This window comes from Elgaria multicarinata, chromosome 6, assembly GCF_023053635.1.
Source record: "Elgaria multicarinata webbii isolate HBS135686 ecotype San Diego chromosome 6, rElgMul1.1.pri, whole genome shotgun sequence".
Taxonomy (NCBI): domain Eukaryota; kingdom Metazoa; phylum Chordata; class Lepidosauria; order Squamata; family Anguidae; genus Elgaria; species Elgaria multicarinata.
Genome location: NC_086176.1, coordinates 3480310 through 3500267, shown reverse-complemented (window position 1 = coordinate 3500267; position 19958 = coordinate 3480310). Strand labels below are relative to the sequence as shown.

At 40.1% G+C, this 19958-nt stretch overlaps 2 protein-coding genes across 3 annotated transcripts in view; both read right to left on the bottom strand.

The window, feature by feature from the left end:
- POPDC2 (popeye domain containing 2) overlaps positions 1-16887 on the bottom strand; it is a 55703-nt gene extending 38816 nt beyond the window's left edge. The window contains exon 1 of the mRNA XM_063128833.1: positions 16800-16887. Coding sequence (XP_062984903.1) covers positions 16800-16806 — 7 coding nt within the window. The 5' untranslated portion in view covers positions 16807-16887. The remainder of the gene's footprint in view (positions 1-16799) is intronic.
- On the bottom strand, positions 12189-19366 carry LOC134400493 (cytochrome c oxidase copper chaperone). Of its 2 annotated transcripts, XR_010025580.1 has the most exons (4): positions 19207-19366; positions 16800-16913; positions 16471-16528; positions 12189-12531 (listed from the first exon to the last, which is right to left on the bottom strand). XR_010025580.1 is itself a non-coding variant. In XM_063128834.1 (3 exons), exons 1-2 carry the CDS (start codon positions 19329-19331, stop codon positions 16829-16831), a joined length of 210 nt encoding a protein of 69 aa, XP_062984904.1. In that variant the 5' UTR covers positions 19332-19362; the 3' UTR covers positions 12189-12531; positions 16800-16828. The 2 variants fall into 2 exon arrangements, 1 of the variants encoding a protein (XP_062984904.1); XM_063128834.1 differs by lacking the exon at positions 16471-16528 and having other exon boundaries at positions 19207-19362.
- Between the last annotated feature and the right edge of the window lie 592 nt (positions 19367-19958).

Genomic DNA, 19958 nt, shown 5'->3' with positions numbered 1-19958 from the left:
CTGGCGGAAACGCGGGTACAGGTCGTAGTGGCGTTCCGGATAGTAGTATTCTTGGTGCCCTCTATGTCTCCAATCCTCATAGTAACGTGGAGGAAATTGTGGAGGGTACCAATCGGCGTAATGGTCCCGACCCCTCGGTGGGGACCTTGATCTTTCATTATGTGTGATGTATTGTCGACTTGAATGAACTGAAGCCGGTGAGCCATCACGGCTGTAACCATATGGAGGCATGTGTCGGTACCGACATCCATCGGTATCAATGGGTTCTTCTCGGTACCGAGGGGAAACAGGTCTCTGATCCGCCACGGTGTTATCCAACGAGGAACTTCAGATTTCTCCTTCAGAAATTGATGCCCTCACGCTGGGTTCTTCTGTCGGGACTGTAACAATATGGAGCGGTGACAGGACTGGTGAATCAGCAACTGGCGGTGGAGGGTTCGGTACCGACGGTGAGGATGGGGTCGTCCGTCTCGGTATCAAGAAAGGCATCGGTAGCGAAAGCCTCGGTATCGGGCTTACGGCATGCAAGGAAGGTCTCTGTAATGAGAGACTCGATATCGGGCTCTTATGCCCCGTCTCGCGCCTCGGTATCAAAGTACTCGGTACCGGGCTCCTCGGTACCAACAAGATCGGTTTCGATGTTTTTTTCTTTCCATCTTTGCCCTTCAATTTGCTCTTTTTTCTCTGAGAATTTTCAGCCTCAGAGTGCTCTCTCACTCTCTTAGAGATCTTCTTTGCTGCCTTTCCTGCGGACTGAGAGGAGGAGGGGGGAACCGCTAAGGCTTCACTCCTTGCCGGAGGATTTTGGGGCATAGACTCCATCTTGTGTGGAGATGTAGAAACGCGAGCCGTTCTCGGTTTATCTACTGCCTCCAAAGCCTTTTCCCAGAGAATAGCCCGAAGGCGATCTTCACGGTTTTTACGTGCTTGCCTTGAGAACTTCAGGCAAAAAGCACAGGGATGCTGTGCAAAAAGCACAGCATGAGTCTCCCCAAGCAGAGCAGGCATAAAGACTGTCCATCTGTTTGCGAAATCTTCTGTCCACAGTTGGAACACTTCTTGAACAGGCCTTGGTGTGCCATAGGCACCAAGACAAGACAAAACAACAAGAATCCTTTTTTTTTTTTTTTTGGATAGGAAAGAATAGAAAACTGTAGAAGCAAGAAAAAGAAGGAAAAATAGACAGATTTTTTCAGCTCTGGTATAATAAGAACACACTATACCACAGAGAAGTCTCCAAATGCTGTTAGCCCACAGGCGGTTGAAGAGAACTGAGGGGATTAGGCGGGAACCCCTGAGCATGCTCAGTGGACGGTGGGGGAGGGGTTCCCGCCTAAAAAGTTTTCAGCTTGAGAAGTTTCCGACCTGGCCCTGCGCAGGCGCAGAGCCCATATGTGTGATGCACAGACACCACGAAGAAGAACATTAAATAAACGTTGATTTATGCCTTATGCCAAATATTGGGAAATAAAAAAAGAAATCAGATAAGTTCACCTGGCAAAGGCACAATCGTCCCTCCAATCACAGGGCGGCTAGGCTCGTGAAACTGTCTTTGTCTTCGGAGGAGGATCCTGACAGTGACACGAACATGGCGGCAAAATCTGGCAGGCAGCCAGCCACCATGGATGAAATTAAGGAGTTCATACGTAGCAACAACGACGTCCTTTTTTAAAAAATGGATGACCACGCAGAGAAGGTGGGGAAAAGAATGGATGAGTTAGCTGACAGGATTGTTCAAAATGACAAGAGCATAAAATCACTGAAAGCAGAAGTAAATTTATTGGAGAAGCGACAGGAACTGTTTGAACTTAAATGTAACCTGGAGTTCGACGCCCATGAGAAAAGATTGATTCAATTAGAAGACCAGAACCGACGATCTACGATTCGGATTAAGAACTTTGGGGAAATGTCAGGAGAAGATTTGAGAAAAGTAATTCTTCGTTGGTTTAAAGAAATGATGCCTGATTTGGAAATAAATGATTATGAAATGGATAGGGTTCACAGGTGGGAGGAATAAGATCCAGAAGTGTAACAAGAGATATCCTGATGAAATTTGGTAATTATTTCAAAAAAGAGCAAATTATGAAGAAATTAAGGTCTTTGGCTCTGATACAATTTCAAGGCGTTCCAGTTCAAATTTACAACGATCTCTGTCAGCAAACAATTAAGTGGAGACGCAGCGTCAAACCAATTACTGAAATACTTAAGAGGAATGCAATAAATTATTCCTGGGGTTACCCTGTTTTTTTGAGGTTTATGCATGGTGGGAAGCAACACAGAGTAACCTCTCTGGATCAGGGCAAGGAGTTGTTGAAAAGTCTGGGTTTAAATGCTGGCGCAAGTCCAAAGAAAGCACCTGGAAGGGAAGAAGGAGCTGGAGCATCCAAGATGTGACACTTTTGATAATGAGATGATAATACTTGTCAAGAAATACTTTTGTAAGCTGCCGTGAGAGCCTTTTTTGGCTGAATGGCGGCATAAAAATCCTTAAATAAATAAATAATATAGAAGTAATTTTAAGTAGAAGGCTTACTGGTTCAGGGGCTGTGGGCTTCATCTCTGCCCCTGCAAGGGTAAAATAATGGCCAGAGTTACCATCAAATGGTAGACTCACGGGGATTTAGTGGGGGGGAACGAGGTGGGAGGGACGGTGGGGGATGGAGGGTTATAGTTGGGTGGGAGGGAGGGGTTTGAAAGGGGTTTTATGTTTTTATGTATGTGAATTTGAGTTTCAGAGCACAAGGGACCGGAAAGAATATAAAAAAACTGAATATGGATAAGAACATAAGGATATCAACGCTCAATGTCAAAGGTCTGGGGGCAGTCGTGAAAAGGAGGAGAATTGAGCAATTGCTAAATAGAGAAGGATCTGACATTATTTTTTTGCAGGAAACCCACCAAGTTAAGGATGGGGTAAATGAAATTCGTTTGAAATGGTCAGTCTATTATGAAAAGTCATTGGGGACTTCAAAAAAAAATGGAGTGGCCATTTTGATTTCAAAAAGAAGTGGATTTACTTTGGAGAATATAAAAAAGGATGGGAAAGGTAGATATATTTTGATAAAGGGTCAAATTGAAGGTAAAGCATATACGTTGGTTAATGTTTATGACCCAAATGAGAGACATAGAGAATTTTATAAAGAATTATTTAGAGAAATAGAAGAATTTAAGGAGGGATATGTTATTTTAGCTGGAGATTTTAATATGGTTATGGATAATAGATTGGACAGGTCAAACCCCACTAGTGCTGAAAAGAGGAATAATATAACCATATTAAATAAATTGATAAAAGAAAAAGATTTTGTTGACGGGTGGCGATTACTTAAAGGGGCGGACCCTGGTTTTACATATTATTCTCCAGTTCATTATACATATTCTAGGATAGATCATATCTTTGTCTCTAAGGAGTTTGCAACTAAGGTTTGTAAAATGGAATTGGGGGTAATCAAGGTAAACAGATCATGCACTGGTAAGTTTAGATTTTACAGTTAGAAAGGATTATAGAGAAGCGTTTAGGTGGAAATTGAATACAAAGATATTTAAATATAATAAAGTGGTGGAAAAAATGCAAAGGGAATTGTCAGAAACTTGGGAAAGTAATGAAAGGGGAGGTACGGCAAGGGCAGTAGTTTAGGACACCATGAAAGCTGTAACAAGAGAGATTTGTATTAGGGAAATGTGTAACTTAAAGAGGCAACAGGTTGCAATGCAGGAAAAGTTAGAGGAAGAGATTAAGAACTTCGAAAAAGATGATTGGCAATCTAAAAATAAACATAAATTAATAGAACTACAAGCAAAGAAAAAAGAATTAGAGAATAAAAATTTAGAGGAAGTTCAGCAAAAATTAATTTATATGAAAAGAGAGTATTTTGAAAATAGTAATAAAAACTCTAGAATGCTAGCTAGACTCACACAAAAGGAAAAATCTAAGAATGGGATAGGAATAGTGAAAGATAAACAAGGGAATTATTGTCACATAATGAAGGGTAAAATAAAAAAATTTCAAGAATTTTATCAAGAATTATATAAGGAAAAGGACACTCAAAAGAAGATGGAAGTTTATATGGAAAAGTATATAAAGAAAGAATTGGAAATAGAACATAAAGAGTTAATGGAAAGGACTATATCTCAAAGAGAAATTGAAGAGGTTATAGAGAATTTGAAAATGGGTAAATCACCTGGGGTAGACGGTTTAGGACCGGAATATTATAAAGTTTTTAAAACGTTTTTAGTACCAAAATTATTGAAATTATATAATGCTATCTTGGAAGGAGAAAGGATCCCAGAATCATGGGAACATTCATTAATAATTTTAATTCCAAAGCCAGATAAGGATTTGACTGTCCCTGATTCATATAGACCTATTTCGTTAATAAATCAAGATGCTAAAAAAATTTCAACTATTTTAGCAAAACGATTAAATAAATTTATAGCTAAATATATAGGGGAAGACCAATGTGGATTTGTAGCAGGTAGACAAATGCATAATTTAGTGGGAAGAGTTTTAAATTTAATACAGGTGATAAAAAAGTCAAAGACTAAAGCGGGAATTTTAGCGTTGGATATTTTTAAGGCTTTCGATTGTGTGAGCTGGCAGGCATTAAAGATAGTTTTAAATAAAATGGGATTTGGAAACAAATTTAAAGCTATAATAGAACAATTATATTCTCAAAATACCGGCGTAGTGGTAGTAAATGATGGAGTTACTGATAAGATACGACTAGTCAGAGGGACAAGACAAGGATGTCCACTCTCGCCTGTCCTGTTTGTAATGGTAATGGAATTATTGACAAATGCAATAAGAGATAATGGGGAGATAGAAGGGATAGGTATTATTAAGAAAATAAAATTGAATATGTTTGTGGATGATACTTTGTTAACTATTAAAAACCCAGTAGGAAAGATGGAAAGAATTAAACAGCAGTTGAAAGAATTTGAAGAAATTACTGGATTAAGAATAAACTGGTCAAAATCAGAGTTGATGTTATTTAATTATACTAAAAAGGAAGAGAAGGATTGGGAAGGAAAAGAAATAGAAATGAGAGTTAAAGAGCAGATTAGATATTTGGGAATTAGAATTACAAAAAAATTGGAGAGTTTAGAGAAGGAAAATTTAAATAGTTTGAAAAAAGATTTTAGTAAAATTGGAAAAATATAAAAGATTGAATTTATCATGGTTTGGAAGAATAGCATTAATTAAAATGAAGATTTTAGCAAATATCAATTTTATTTTTAGGATGTTACCAATACAAATTTCAGAATCAGAGTTAAAAAGTTGGCAGAATATTATAAATAATTGTAATGGGGATAAGAAAGCGAGGATAAATAAGAATAAATGGTATTTAAGCCAAAAAAAAGGGAGGACTGGGTCTCCCAAATATTAATTTATATTATGTAGCTAATAGGTTAAGACATATTGTAGAGGCAATTTTAGGTGTAGGAGATTTAAATTGGATGGAGGATAAAACTACAAGTAATATAGATTTAAATCTGGAAAATGTATTTTTTAGGGAAGGAGGTAAAAAAATGGGCTGAAAGTATAGGTAACCCACTTTTTAAGTTCCACTGGGAAATCTGGAGTAAATATAAAGGGGAGTTGCTCTCGAGCAGCTCCCCTTTGTCACCGGTAATAATGTTAAAGAATTTCCCTGGGAACAAAGAATAGATTAAGTAAAGTTCTAATAGAGAAAAATAAAATGAAATTAAGGGAATGGCTAAGAGGAATGAACACAAGAGAGGAGTTGGAAGAGGTTTTAAAAGATAAAAAACTAACTTGGTTAAATTATTGGCAATTGGAACAATGGACTAAAAATTGGGTAAGAGAAAATGGAGATTGTAGAGAGTTGTTGAAGTCTGAGGAATTAATAGTTAAAAAAGAAATTGACAAGGGAGAATGTAAGGTGACAAAAGGGTTAATGAGTGAAATATATAGAATATTGCTTAAGAAAGGGTTGATGGATAGCTCAGGAAAATTGGTTTGGGAGACAGATTTGAAGGTACAGATAGGACAGCAGAGTTGGGAAGGACTATGGAGACAAAGAGTGTTGAGAAATATATCAGTGAGAATAAAAGAGAATTATTATAAAATTATATGGAGGTGGTACCTAACCCTGGTTAGATTAAATAAGATAAATAAGCAGCTCTCAGCAAATTGTTGGAGAGGTTGTGGGGAAAAGGGAACGTATTTACATATGTGGTGGGAATGTAAATTTGTGCAAAAGTTGTGGAAGATGGTGTTTTCAGAGATTGAAGAAATTGTTGGAATGTAGAAGAAACACCAAGAGTTGCATTACTCTCACTATATGAAGATTTAAAATGTAAAAAAGAAATTAAGGAATTGATAACAAATTTGCTGACTGCAGCTAGGTTAATTGTAGCTAGGAACTGGAGGATTCAAGGTGATTATTGTTTTGAAGAATGGTATAAAGAAGTATGGGATATTGCTATTAATGATAAATTAACATGTAATATTAAAGTGAGAAGAGGTATAGTAAAAACGAATGATTTTGAGGGAATTTGGAAACAGTTCCTAATATTTGTGTTGTCTAAGGGAAGTGGGAAACCACCAGCAGAAGAAACTATGAGATTTTGGAAACAGAAATAAGGTCCCGAGGTGGGGGGTGCACTTTTAAGTTAAGTATGATTATGTTAAAAAGATTAAGCGAGAATATATGATATTAATGTGATTCAACATTAATGTATTATGTTGTTTTTCTTTTAATTGTATTGATGTATAAGTATTGAAAATAAAAATATTATTAAAAAAAAAAAAGAATTGGTGTTATATGTTCAAACCTTCTGCTTCCAGTTATCAAACTGGCCGCTGCCTTTTGCACAAGCTGCAGCTTCCGAACCGTCTTCAAAGGCTGCCCCACATAGAGGGCATTGCAGTAATCTAATTTGGAGGTTACCAGAGTATGGATGACTGAAACTAGGTTATCCCTGTCCAGGTAGGGGCGTAGCTGGGCCGCCGACTGGAGTTGGTAAAAAGCACTACATGCCACCGAGGCCACCTGAACCTCAGTAACAGAGATGGTTCTAAGAGAACCCTCAAGATATGCACCTGCTCCTTCAGGGGGAGTGCAACCCCATCCAGAACAGGTTGAACACCCCCCATCATGTCAGAAGAACCACCCACCAGCAGCATTTCAGCCTTGTCTGGATTGAGTTTCAGTTTATTAGCCCTCATCCAGTCCATTGTCGCAGCCAGGACCGGTTCAGCACATCCACAGCCTCACCTGATGAAGATGAGCTGTGTGTCATGAGTGTATTTATTTATTTATTTATTACATTTTTATACCGCCCAATAGCTGAAGCTCTCTGGGCGGTTCACAAAAATTAAAATCATCATAAAACAACCAACAAGTTAAAAATACAAACACACTGATGACAACACACTCCAAAACTCCAGATGACAGCACATGTACATGTTAAACAGCATGGGGGACAAGAATAGCATTAATTAAAATGCTGGAGAGTCCATGGGGCCGATCAATGCTCCCCAAGCACCACCTTCTGGAGCCGACCCGCCAGGTAGGAGTGGAACCACTGCAATGTGGTACCTCCCACTCCCAACTCAGCCAGATGTTCCAGAAGGATACCATGGTCGATGGTATTGAAAGCCAAAGGACAAGTAGTTGCAGTTGGTTGACATATCGCGATATTTTAGAACCATGGCAAGGGGATTATAAATTAAAGTTAAGAGAAGGGTTGACAAAAGAAGGGTGCCCATGTCAACTGTTTGAATATATGCAAATGTCAGAAAGGTTTAAAATGGACAAAAACACCTGTGGCTTTGAAACAACGAAGTCAGAATTTGAAAGAGCATTATGTACGAATGATGAACATGTTATTGCTAAAATTTATAAACTTTTGTTGAGGTTTGAGATGGAGGAAGAACAAGTGAAAGAATGTTTGATAAAATGGGGCCAGAATATGGGATATAGTATACCAATGACACAATGGGAAAATATGTGGACAAGAGGGCTAAAATTTATGTTAAGTACTAATCTTAAAGAAAATTTTACAAAATGATGTATAGGTGGCATATGCCACCAGCAAAATTGGCTAAAATGTATAAAGAGGCTTCAGGATTGTGCTGGAAATGTGAAGAGCAGGAAAGAACATTCTACCTGAGGCAGGTGGCTACTAGGAGGAGGGCTTTCTCCGCTGTGGCACCCCGGCTGTGGAATGAACTCCCCAGAGAGGTCCGTCTGGCGCCTACACTGAACTCCTTTCCTCACCAGCTAAAGACCTTTTTATTCTCGCAGTATTTTAACACTTAATTTTAACTTACATTTAAATTTTACTATTCTAATTCTGTATTTTAATCTTGTATCAATTTCTGCTGCATGGTTTTATCCTGGTTGTGCTTTTTATACTGTATTTTGTATCTGTGATTTTAGACTGTTGGTTGTTTTATTATGGTTTTAATTTTTGTGAACCGCCTGGAGAGCTTCAGCTATTGGGCGGTATAAAAATATAAGAAATAAATAAATAAATACCATGCATGGTGGACCTGCAAAAAAGCAAACACTTTCTGGATACAAATCCATTCTGTAATCCAAAAAATTAATATCCAACTGAAACCAGAATACTTTCTTTTGGGATTTATGGATGAGCAGATGAAAAATAATCATGGGACTATATTCTTATATATGACGACAGCTGTAAGATTACTATATGCACAAATATGGAAGGGCAAAATAGTGCCCACAATAGAGTAACGGCTACTGAAGATGTTTGAGCTAGCGGAGGTGGCAAAACTCACGGCAATAATGAGAGAAAAATCAACTTTAAGACTTATAACTGAATGGGCACCTTTTGTAAATTTTATGAAGGGATGAGAAAAAGATGACTTGTATATCTGTGGATTCAACCAATAATGTAGAAAATGTTAAGAGAGAAATTAGAGATTTGGATTTGACAGTGATAGAGTAAGAAGAAAAATAACAACATTGTTACATACTTTTGCTGGGGAGAATATTGGAAGAAGGTTTTTTTGTTTTGTTTTTTGCTCTGTAGTATCTTTTATTTATTGGTGTTTGGAAATAATAAAAAGATCAAACCACAGTAAAAATTGACCGCATGCTAAGTCGTTCTTGACGGTTATAGGGTGATGACTATCATATTTGAGGAAGGCATTTCTATGCATGGATTTTTTAAAAAATGGTGGTGGCTAGTGTTTAATTCTGTTTTTTAACAGTAATGTCAAGGAAGAGAAGAAAAAACTTTTTTTTTTTACTTTTTCAGACAAGAGAGATGGAGAAGAGGTTTGAAGAGAAGAAGAGGTAATTTTTTATATTCTTAGCTATCTTTTGTGAAAAGCGATGTTTCCAATGAGGCAGTTGCAATGACGGTTGAAGAACTGGGGGATGTGGGCAGGAACCCTCCTGCACATGCGCAATGCGGAGGGTTTCCGCCAAAATGGCTCTTAGCTATGGAAAATTCCCAAAGTGGGGCTTCGCGCAGGCGCACAGCCCATGTGTATGATGCAGAGACCACGATGAAGAAGTTCACCTGTTGCAAGCTACACATACTTTCAAAACCAAGGTTGGGATCTGTGGTGTTGACTCATTTGATAAAATCATTTAATTTCTTCTTTTGTATCTCTCAAAATGAAAAAAATGTCATCGATATACCTTAACTAAATGTCATTAGTATACCTTAACCATACACCTTTACAGTGGTCGTAAATATTATTAGAAAAAATGAACTGCTGTTCGAAGTCCTGCATATATAGGTTGGCAATTTCTGGGGCCATAGGGCACCCATTGCTACCCCTTGATCTTCCAAAAAAAAATTATCTAAAGAAAAGGGTACTGATATCATGGGGTTAGAAGGTAGAAAAGTTTTTATTATTACACACTCACAAGCAGCAGTGGAGGGCCTGTCAGGCAATTGTAGCAAACCCTGGAGATGCTGAAGGCATGCCTCTGCAGTTGCCTAACAACCCAGCTGAAGGAACTGCTGAGCCAGGAAATATCGTTGCAAAAACTGATACCACATTTGCTTTACACACAGGAAATGATCCCAGCTTGGAAGTTTTAAGATCCAAAGCTGAAGCACAAGAAACCTCTTTTAGTGACACTCAGAAAGAGCAGGTTTTCTAGGATCGGGGACTCCTATACCGAAAGTGGTTGCCTAGGAAGAAACAAGGAAGTTGGGGGGCTGAAAAGCAGGTTGTGGTACCAAAACCATATAGGGACCAGCTGCTGAAATTGGCTCACAACTCCTTTTTGGCAGGCCACATGGGGATAGGTAAAACCCGGAAAAGGTTGATGGCTAATTATTACTGGCCAAATATTTCTAGGGAAGTCACAGAGTTTTGCAAGTCCTGTGAGAGTTGCCAGAGGGTGGGGAAAAGTGGGGACAAGGTCAAGGCTCCCCTAAATCCCCCACCACTTATCAGCCAATCCTTTTGTAGGATAGGACTCGACATAGTAGGATCTTTCCTAGACCTACACAGACAGGAAAAAGGTTTCAATGGATCATTATAGACTTTGCCACAAGGTTCCCAAATGCTGAAACCCTTCAAAATGTTGATGCCTTGTCAGTAGCAGAAGCCTTATTAAAAATCTTTTGTTGCTGGAGTTTCAGAGCCTGTGTCGTGGCAATGGGTTTGTATGAAATATTATCTCATAATAGGAGATGAACCTCTGCCTCATAATCTTTTCGGCACCAGGTCAAAACATTTATTTATATTTATTTATTTATTACATTTATATAACGCCCCACAGCTGAAGCTCTCTGGGCGGCTTACAACAGTTAAAAATGGTAAACATTAAAAAGTATACAAAATTTAAAAACCATCAAAAACATAAAAACAACAGTATCCATTTAAAACAACAATTCTGGGAGAAGAGAAAACTTTTCTCTTCTCCCAGGCAGTTAACAAGATATGCTGAGTTTTTAGCTGACCCCAGAATAGTTGTTTTAAATGGATATTGTTGATTTTATGCTTTTGTTGGTTTTAAATTTTTGTATATTTGTTTTTAATGCTCACTGTTTTTAACCTTTGTAAACCGCTTCCGCTATGGGGCAGAATATAAATGTAATAAATAAATAAATAAATAATTTTCCTTTAGCTCTGAATTTATACAGTTACAATCAGTCCACTGTGTCATCTGATTAATTTGTTCGATGCCGATTGTGTGTATTAAGGATATCCCATGTTTGTGCTATGTTTGATATGATTGGATGTTACATCTTTTTATTATAAATGTAAAATTCACTAAAAATATTTTTTAAAAACTTGGCATGTCTGTATCTCTCTTTAAGAACTATCATGGTGCCAAGTTTCATTTCTTTATCTTTAAAACCAACAGAACTGTAAGCATTTTGGTTAGGCTATAATGAAGCGATTATCTGAAATTGGGACAGAGCTCTGTCAGATAAACTGATGGAGTGGAGCTGCTCCAAAATCGGAGTGGAGAACAGTCAGCAGAGCTCCACTACGAATTTTGGAGCAGAGCAGAGTCCCTCCGCACACCCCTACTAAAGATACACTGCAGTATAATTATGTCCCTCAAAGATAGTGATAGACATAATTCAGATGTAATGCTCCATCAACAAATTTTGGAGTCACATGCTCTGCACACACAGCTTTCAGTTTCCCAGAGCAACTTACAAATGCAGCATTCGTAGATTGCTACCATGCTATCCAAATGGGAGCATGGGGTTGATTGTGGATTAAACAACTCCCAGTTAATCCAAGAACAAATCATGGCTAACTTGTTGTTGTTTAACACATAAACAACCCCAAGTGCCCCAATTTTAGATGCCATAGAAACAACCTACGAATGCCACATTCACAGATTGTTCCTGGAAACTGTAAGTGGCTCATGCACAACACACACACACAATTAATTATCCCATGAATTGCCATTGCATGCTGCCATTACAACCAAACAAGGTGTTGTTGTGTAAGATTTTCAATCTTCAAGAGACATATCACACTGTAGTGTGTTTTGATCTTCCCTAGCCCACTTGAAAATAGGTGTGGGGTCAAACTGGAGTTTTGAACATGAAACATAGAATGGTGTCTTGAATGTGTTTCACCCCAACATCTCAGCCACCAAGGTACATAACTCATTAGAAATATATGAACAGAATGCCAAACAGAAATATTAAATCATAGATTTCACTTGCAAACATGCCATTGAAATAAAAGATTTTACTAATGTAGCCCAATTGCACCATTTTGTTTTATTGTTTATACTTAAGTCACATTCTAGTACATAGAGAAAAAAAATCTTTCTAGAAACTTTTGGATCACTAACATCCCACAGGAGCCAGACTTGTCATACTCAATGAGATTTTTTTTTAAAAAAAAAAATTAAGCAAAATCTCTCATTATCACATAGCCATCCAGTTACAAGAAAAATACAGTAAAGTGATATTCTGTTGTGGTTTCAGAACCCATTATAAATATTATTTTCAATAAATTCATCTTCTGATATAAAACATAAAAAACTATTCAAGCAGCTATTGAAGTAAAGTCCCCAAACTAATAATCCACCAGCAAATCACCTAGAAGAAAAGGGGAAAAGTCAGTAAGAAGTAGTTTGGCTATACATCTCATCTGAGAGGGTTTTACCCTTAAAAGCAGCCTAAATATAATTTTTTTAAACAGTGATGGGCATTAACTATATAAGCAATAGGTCGAAAACATAGCAAGGATTAAATATGCCTTTTCTACACAATTAATTTACGTGTATCAGTACCATGGCCTTGAAACTTTGAAGACATGCTCAGAGTCACAGATTTGGAGACTCCCACTTAGCTTTGGTGACTTTGAAGACTTTTCCCAAAATATGGACTTTGAATGTTAACAAAACCTAAAACCTTTGACTAAAGAAAGTAAGTTATCTTACGCCCAACGCGTTTTCACCAGAAAGGCGATACAAGGGTGGAGGTTCTTCAGCCTTCCATCATCCCTAGACTTTTATATTTAGCAAGTGTTACCCCTTGGCAGTTTACAAGTCATAACTTACAACCATCCTAAGGCTTGTTCTCACAGGAGCTGGCAGGGATGCAAAGTTGGCACCGCTGGCATTTGTAAAAGGTGTTCTAGAAAGAGTGTTTTGTAATACTTTTGAAGGTTTCTATCACATTATGTTTTGATGTTCAATTTGTTTCATTTCAAAATATAAAACAAAAAGTATATGCTAGCCTTCCTAATTTGCTATATTTTTTCCTCAAGCTTGAATGTGTAAGGACTAGTTACACTTTTACATGATATGATCACCATAAATATCATCATGATCCCATTAGGTTATACTGGAAGTTGGGGTTTTTTGCCCCAACATGCATCACTTTATACTTGCTTACATTGAACCGCATCTGCCATTTGGACACCCGCTCTCCCAGCTTGGAGAGATCCCTTTGGAGCTCTTCACAATCCCTTTGTGTTCTAACAACCTTCAATAATTTTGTGTCATCAGCATACTTAGCCACTTCACTGTTCACTACTAATTCCAATCATTTATGAACAAGTTGAAAAGAATTGGTCCTAGTACCAATCCCTGTGGGACCCCACTATCTACTTCCCTCCATCTGGAGAATGGACTATTTATTCCTACTCTCTGCTTTCTGTTCTTTAACTAGTTACTGATCCTTTTACTCCATGCTTAGCATGTTGTCTGTAAGGCCCCCGTGGATTAGATCAATGCTGCCACAGAGATCCGCAGCAGGAACAGCAGCCAGGCTGCTCTGTTCAGCCAGTCGGATGTCCACTGCCGTGATCTGTGTAGCAGCTCTGAACACACCAGCACCCATTTCATGTTCTTGTCTGAAATCCACTCACAAGGCATGCCTGTAATGGGGCCACCAGGATGGACGTATCATGAGGTGGGGACAGAACACACAGCTCTTGTAATGGCCAACAGGAGTTGTGATGGGTCTTGTAGTGGGTGCCTATGGGCACCATAGCCTCAACGTGGCCACCAGCAACAGCCAGGAAATGGCTGCCCAGGACCATGCATGTGGCAAGGGATGCTGATCGGACCAGTTGGGAGGACTACCAGGATCAGTGGAGAGGTACGTGGTTAGGGTGTGGTTAGATAAACCATGCAGTGGGGTGGGGTTCCATGGTCATGTGGCAGCAGCACTAGGTGTAGTTAGTGATAACCACATTAACTGTGGTTAGCACAACCATGTTGCCCAAAGTGTCATCTGAACAGTGTCATTGTGGAGAACTTGAGGATGACTAATTAAAAACATTAACAACTTAGGAAATAGCAAGGAAAAAGGCAAATTCCATAGAAGGAATTAGAAAAAATATTAAGATGAACAGTACAAATCTATGGTGCAACCAAAATTTTAATCTCTACTTATAAAGCTGAAAATATGTGTGTAGGTTTGTATGTCTAGAAATGAAGTTGAGATACAACTTTAAAACTGGGCACGCAGAAAGGTCTTCCTGTACAGTGGTCATGAAAAATCTAACATCCAGTATTTCTGTTTTAACTATTTTTAATTAATTAAAAACTAAACTTTCACTGATGCCTACAACTCCCCACATACCTACAACTCCAAGGAACTGAAGGCATGCTGGGAGGTGAAGGTGTTTGATAGATCTCGCAGGATCGCTGTAATGGCTGCAGTTCCAACCATGCCTTCACCTGAGCTGGTTTACTTAGAAATACTGAGTTTCCATCTGGTTTTATTCATCTGCTACAAGAGTTAAATGAAGTGAGCTCTGGTTTCTAGGGGGGCAGGAAGTTCCATCATTGAGTGGGAGGAAGAGACTTGCTTCCACCACCTTTGTATTCAAGGAATGGAAACAGGTCTGGTGAGGTTTTGTGGTGTGGGAGCTGTGGGAGGAAGGGGAAGATGGTCTGGAGGTGGGGGCAAAGGTGTGAGGTGGGATCATTGCAAGGGTGGAGGCGCCAATATTTTGCTTTTGTGGGAGGGTTGGGGGGATCCCCCTCCAATTCTTCTTTTGGAATAATAAGGGAGGGGGTTTGAAATCATGCAGTCCAGTTGCCAAGGCCTCCCCCCACATGATTTGCATGGTTGCTATTTATTTATTGCATTTCTATACCGCCCAATAGCCGGAGCTCTCTGGGCGGTTCACAAGATCCACTCAGAAATCAGCTTTTTGTGGGGCTTGTTGCACAAAAAATACTCTTGCTTGGTTGAGGCAGATAGGGGCGAGGGAGATGGGTAGAAACAGCTCTTAGGAGGGAAAAAAAAGGGAAGGGACACCTCGAAGTAAGATGGACGTATAGTGCAATAAGCAGTTCAAAACCAATGGTTCTGGCTTTTATCTGTGACTTGGACAAGACACTGTGCCCCCCCCCCGGCCCCGGCCCCACAAGGCTTTAGTGCTGTGTATACCTGGTCTGCTGCATCACATGCAGGGGAAAGAAGGAAAGCGAGGACACTGCACCACCTGCCCTCCTCTTTAACTCCCTTTTAAATAATAATAATAACAATGAGAAAAAGTACTAGGGAGTTCAGAGCACATGCATACAACAGTTCCCCGCATCCGCTTCCCTACTATATGTTACTCAGGTACCTGAGTAACACTGGGTATATTCTAGTTCTAGTTGCCCCATATATAGTTCTAGTTGCCCCATCTCAGAAAGATATCATAGAATGAGACAAGGTCCAGAAAAAAGCAACGAAAGTAATCAAGAGGTTGTAATATCTTCAATATCGCGTCTGGGGCATTTTAATATAGGAAAACAATTGCGCAATGCCATGATAGGGACTAGCTCTGGATTTCCTGCATCAAACAGGGGGTTGGTGTAAGTTGTATTTTTGGGTTTTAACTTTTGTGAACTACCTGGAGGGCTTTGACTATTGGACAGTATAGAAACATAGTAAATAAATAAATAAAACAGAAGGCCTAAAAAGGCCCCTCCAACTTTAGGAGACTGTGATTTTGGAAGTTATGGATGACAAGGAGAACATCAATAGAGAACATTCGTGCCCTCTCTTGTACCTCTAGAACTCTGAGTCAACCATTTCTAAATGGATGCTGCTGTTATTATACTGTTGTTTTTATGTCTCTGATGGTTTTTAAATTTTGTATACTTTTAATGTTTACGGTTTTTAGCTTTTGTGAACTGCCCAGAGAGTTTCAGCTGTGGGGCGGTATATAAATGTAATAAAATAAATAAATCTATAAAACTGAGTAGTTGTAGGTTCACAAGAGACAAAACGAAGTACTATTGCACACAATACACAATTAGTACACCCTACCACAAGATGAGGTGATGACCACTGGGTTTGATAGATTGAAAATGGAATTAGACACATTCATAGTGCACAGGTCCATCAACAGTTATCAACTATCTCCAAGTCCAGATACATCTGCAAACACCAGATGCTGGGGGGGGGGGGCAAAGACAATATATTGCTTCATGCCCTGCTTCTGATCTTCCCATTAGCATCTGCCATTATCAGAAATGGCCTTTTCCAGAAAACATGCATTTTCCTTGGTTGGAACAATGTGCTCACCCCAGTTCAGTAGCGAGTGTGCCAAATCCAAGCAGTAGAAATTTGGAAGGTAGACTTCCTACAAAGGTGAAGCGCCACAACGGTATTACACACTACTAACCAATGAGTACTAACCAATTTGTGTCCTTAGAATCTGACAACCATCTTCTACACAACACTCACAAATGTGGTGGTGAAAAATTGCACATTCATCCCCATTTGAACTGAGCAGGTGGTATTGTGGGAAACTGCAGTTCTCTCCACATCTGCTGGAACAATATCCCCTGAACAGGAACTAGCACACATCTGCCCCTGAAAAAAATATTGCTGCAAGAGGTCTATCTACCTACCAAACATTCAGATTTGTAGTTCATCTTGTTCATATCTTAAAACCCAAGGCTCTCATGCACTCCTTGTGAGCATCAATAAGAGGACCACAGAATTCTTCTCCTTTTTCAATGATGCTGCAAGACAAAAGTTTCCAATTAAACGATTTCACAAATTAGCTAGGCTTAATCAATGCTAGAAGATTTGACTTGGATTCATTGCATTCTACAGAATAACAGTTTCATACTATACTCCACCTTCGTTTTGAAGTCCTTTTCCCTTTTTTCCTCAGAAAGGACAAATATGATTACCATTTGGTTCCTAGTCAGACTGCCCTTCTGGCAAGACTAAAAGCAGTACACACTGACCTGGATTGAATGACATGACAACCCACTATTATTATTATTATTATTATTTATTTATATAGCACCATCAATGTACATGGTGCTGTACAGAGTAAAACAGTAAATAGCAAGACTCTGCCGCTAATTAACCCTCAGAACATCAGGCGCATGCCGTCCATATTATGAATATGCAAGCTCAGGCCAGGGGTTGCCATGGCTTGTCATATCGTCCAAATCCAGGTGGCAGCAGTTACTTGAGAGTTAAAGAACCCTTGCATAACCCACATAACCTGAGTTATGTGGGTTATGCAACAAGCCATGGCAACCCCCAGCTGGGGCTTACATATTCATAATGCCAGCTCCCGGGAGGTAAATTAATGCCAGATGGGCTGTCATGTCATGCAAACTGATCCATTATGTATAATTCCACAATTAAGTTTGCAGATCTTTTTTGTTTTACTGAAGCTTTGTTTGAAGGGCAAGACGTAGAGGCAAGAGAAACTTCTTAATCTTTTCCCATAAGGCAAATGTCCCACACATATTCAAAGCTGCTTTTACCCATACTCAGTGAAAACAGGCATGGTCTATTTTTCTGCAGAAAGAAATTAATTTCAGGGGGGTGGAGTTTCGTAAATTTAAGGATGGATAGATGTAAGTGAATATGCTGAAATGTAATCCAGATAAAATGGAGGAACTGTGAATTGGAATGCCAGCTGATCTAGGTGGCATTGTAAAACTGCTTCTGGATGATTTTACACTCCCCACTGAAGGATCAGGTTCACAGCTTGGAGATGCTCCTGGATCTATTCGTATCTGTGTAGATGGCCATTGAGTTCACACAATATGATATACCCCATCAGGGGTTGAATATGTAAAATGGCGGCTGGTATGTACTGCAGCCTCATCAGAAGTTAAAGAAACCATGGTTGGCTGTTTTGTCATGTGAACTTGGTAGTTGCAATTATTATTTTTTCAGATTATTAACCCCTAGCAATATATACATATATGAGATAATACATATATGTTATTAAAATACAGATATGTCTCAGTACTAAATGATACAAAGAAGTAGTAACAGTGAAACTGAAGGTGCCTGAACACCTTCAGGATATGACAAACAGAGCTCTGGGCTGCTGAAGTTATTTAAAGGCACACTTCTATGTATGTTTAGAAAGGAAAAAGGTCATTTAATTCCCAGCATGTCCCAGTCAGCATGGCTAGCTGGAGAGATGCTGGCAGTTGTAGATTTCTCCCCTGTCTAAACATGCATAGGATTGTGCCCTATGTGTGTCAAAAGTTTTCAGTACCTTTTTCTTTTTTCTTAAATTTAAGGAAAGTAAATGCTGCTGTCTTTAAATTTTACAAGCATTCCAATTAAAAAATACTACTTAATGTAACAGTTAAATCACATTAATTGCGCTTTAAAAAATTACAATTGGATTAGATTTTCATATGGGTGATTTTGGCAGGAAATCCATACTACTGTCAGTTCTACCTCTGACCTGCAATGTATTGCACAGTGGTACTAAGTTTCTGACACCATGACCCCAACCTGCAGTAGAAATGTAATTCTAATAGGCAATATTGCAGTGCTATTGCAAACTACTCTCACCGTCAGCCCACCACCCAATTTGCAATTTTAACACGGAACTGTATTGCAAGGCAGGGATAAGCCGCTCTCCGCCAGCCACAGCCTGCTCCAACCTGCAACAGGTTGTATTCGCAGGGCCGCCAGTTTCTTTTCAATGTTGAAACACGACCAAGATCCCGAAGAACAGACCTCGCCGCCTGCCCGCCCCGCCGGGGGGGGGGGGCTGGGCTGCCGTGACAGCCAGAAACCGCTTCGCCCGGGGACGGTGCGCGTCTACCGCTCCACCACCCAGGAGGCGGCGAAAGGACCGGCGCTCCCCGAGGCCCCTCTCCCCACCCGGCACGCGCCCATATTTCGACCCGCGCGGCGAGATCGACTTAAAGCGAGCGACGGAAGGGGGCGAGCAGGCCCGGGGCCGTGGCTTCCCCTCGCGGAAGACACGCGGCGCTTCTCCCCGTCCGCGACAGCGCCACGGAGCCTCCGCCCTCCGCTCACCAGGCATCGCGCGCCCGCTTGGTCTCGGGACAGGCACAGCAGGGCTTCAGGGAAGGCGGCGGCTTCCGCTCGGCCTGAGCCGGGACTCGGAGCTCCTGAGCGTGGTGGGAGGCTAGGTTCGACATGGCTTACACTGGCGCATGCGCAAACCATAACTGCTCGCGTTTCCAGCCCGGAAAGGGAAATCCGCGCGAGGTAGATGACGTGCTTGCGATGTCACAGGCCCGCGACAGCCTATACCCTAGAGTGGGAGCGCGACTGGATATTTCCAACCATAGAGAGGAAAAGACTCCGGCTGAGTTCGGACGACGCGCCAATCAACGCTTGTTTCCCCCATTCGGTTCCTATTATATATACACCCCCACGCACCCCCCCCCCAGTTGATTAGCGTGTCGTCCGAACTCAGCCATTGTTTCTTATGAGAGACACAACGTTGACTTCAAATTTGATTAATGATTGCAATAGAATTTGGTGTCCCATGACCTTGACAGACAATGGGAATAGGAGCGTCATTGGGAAGGGGAGGAGCACGGCGGCTTCTGCCCTTGGGCAAATGCAACTGAAATACGGCAGCCCTTAGGAAGCTCGTTTATGGCAGGGAAAGAATTGCGCCTGGACGTTTTTGTCTCATTTCTCAGGTATTACAAGACTTGGGGACGGTGTAAAAGCCGGAATGGAACGGAATAGGCTGGAACAACCACATTATATTAAAAAAAACCATACCAAAAACAATGTTAGCAACACTTGGGAAC

Bases quoted from the DNA above. Each gene is read 5' to 3' on its own strand.
- LOC134400493 (XM_063128834.1), bottom strand. From the start codon at position 19,331: ATGTCGAACCTAGCCTCCCACCACGCTCAGGAGCTCCGAGTCCCGGCT. The intron at 16,914-19,206 runs GTGAGCGGAGGG...TTTGTCTTGCAG, and splicing joins AAGCGGGCGCGCGATGCCTG to CATCATTGAAAAAGGAGAAG.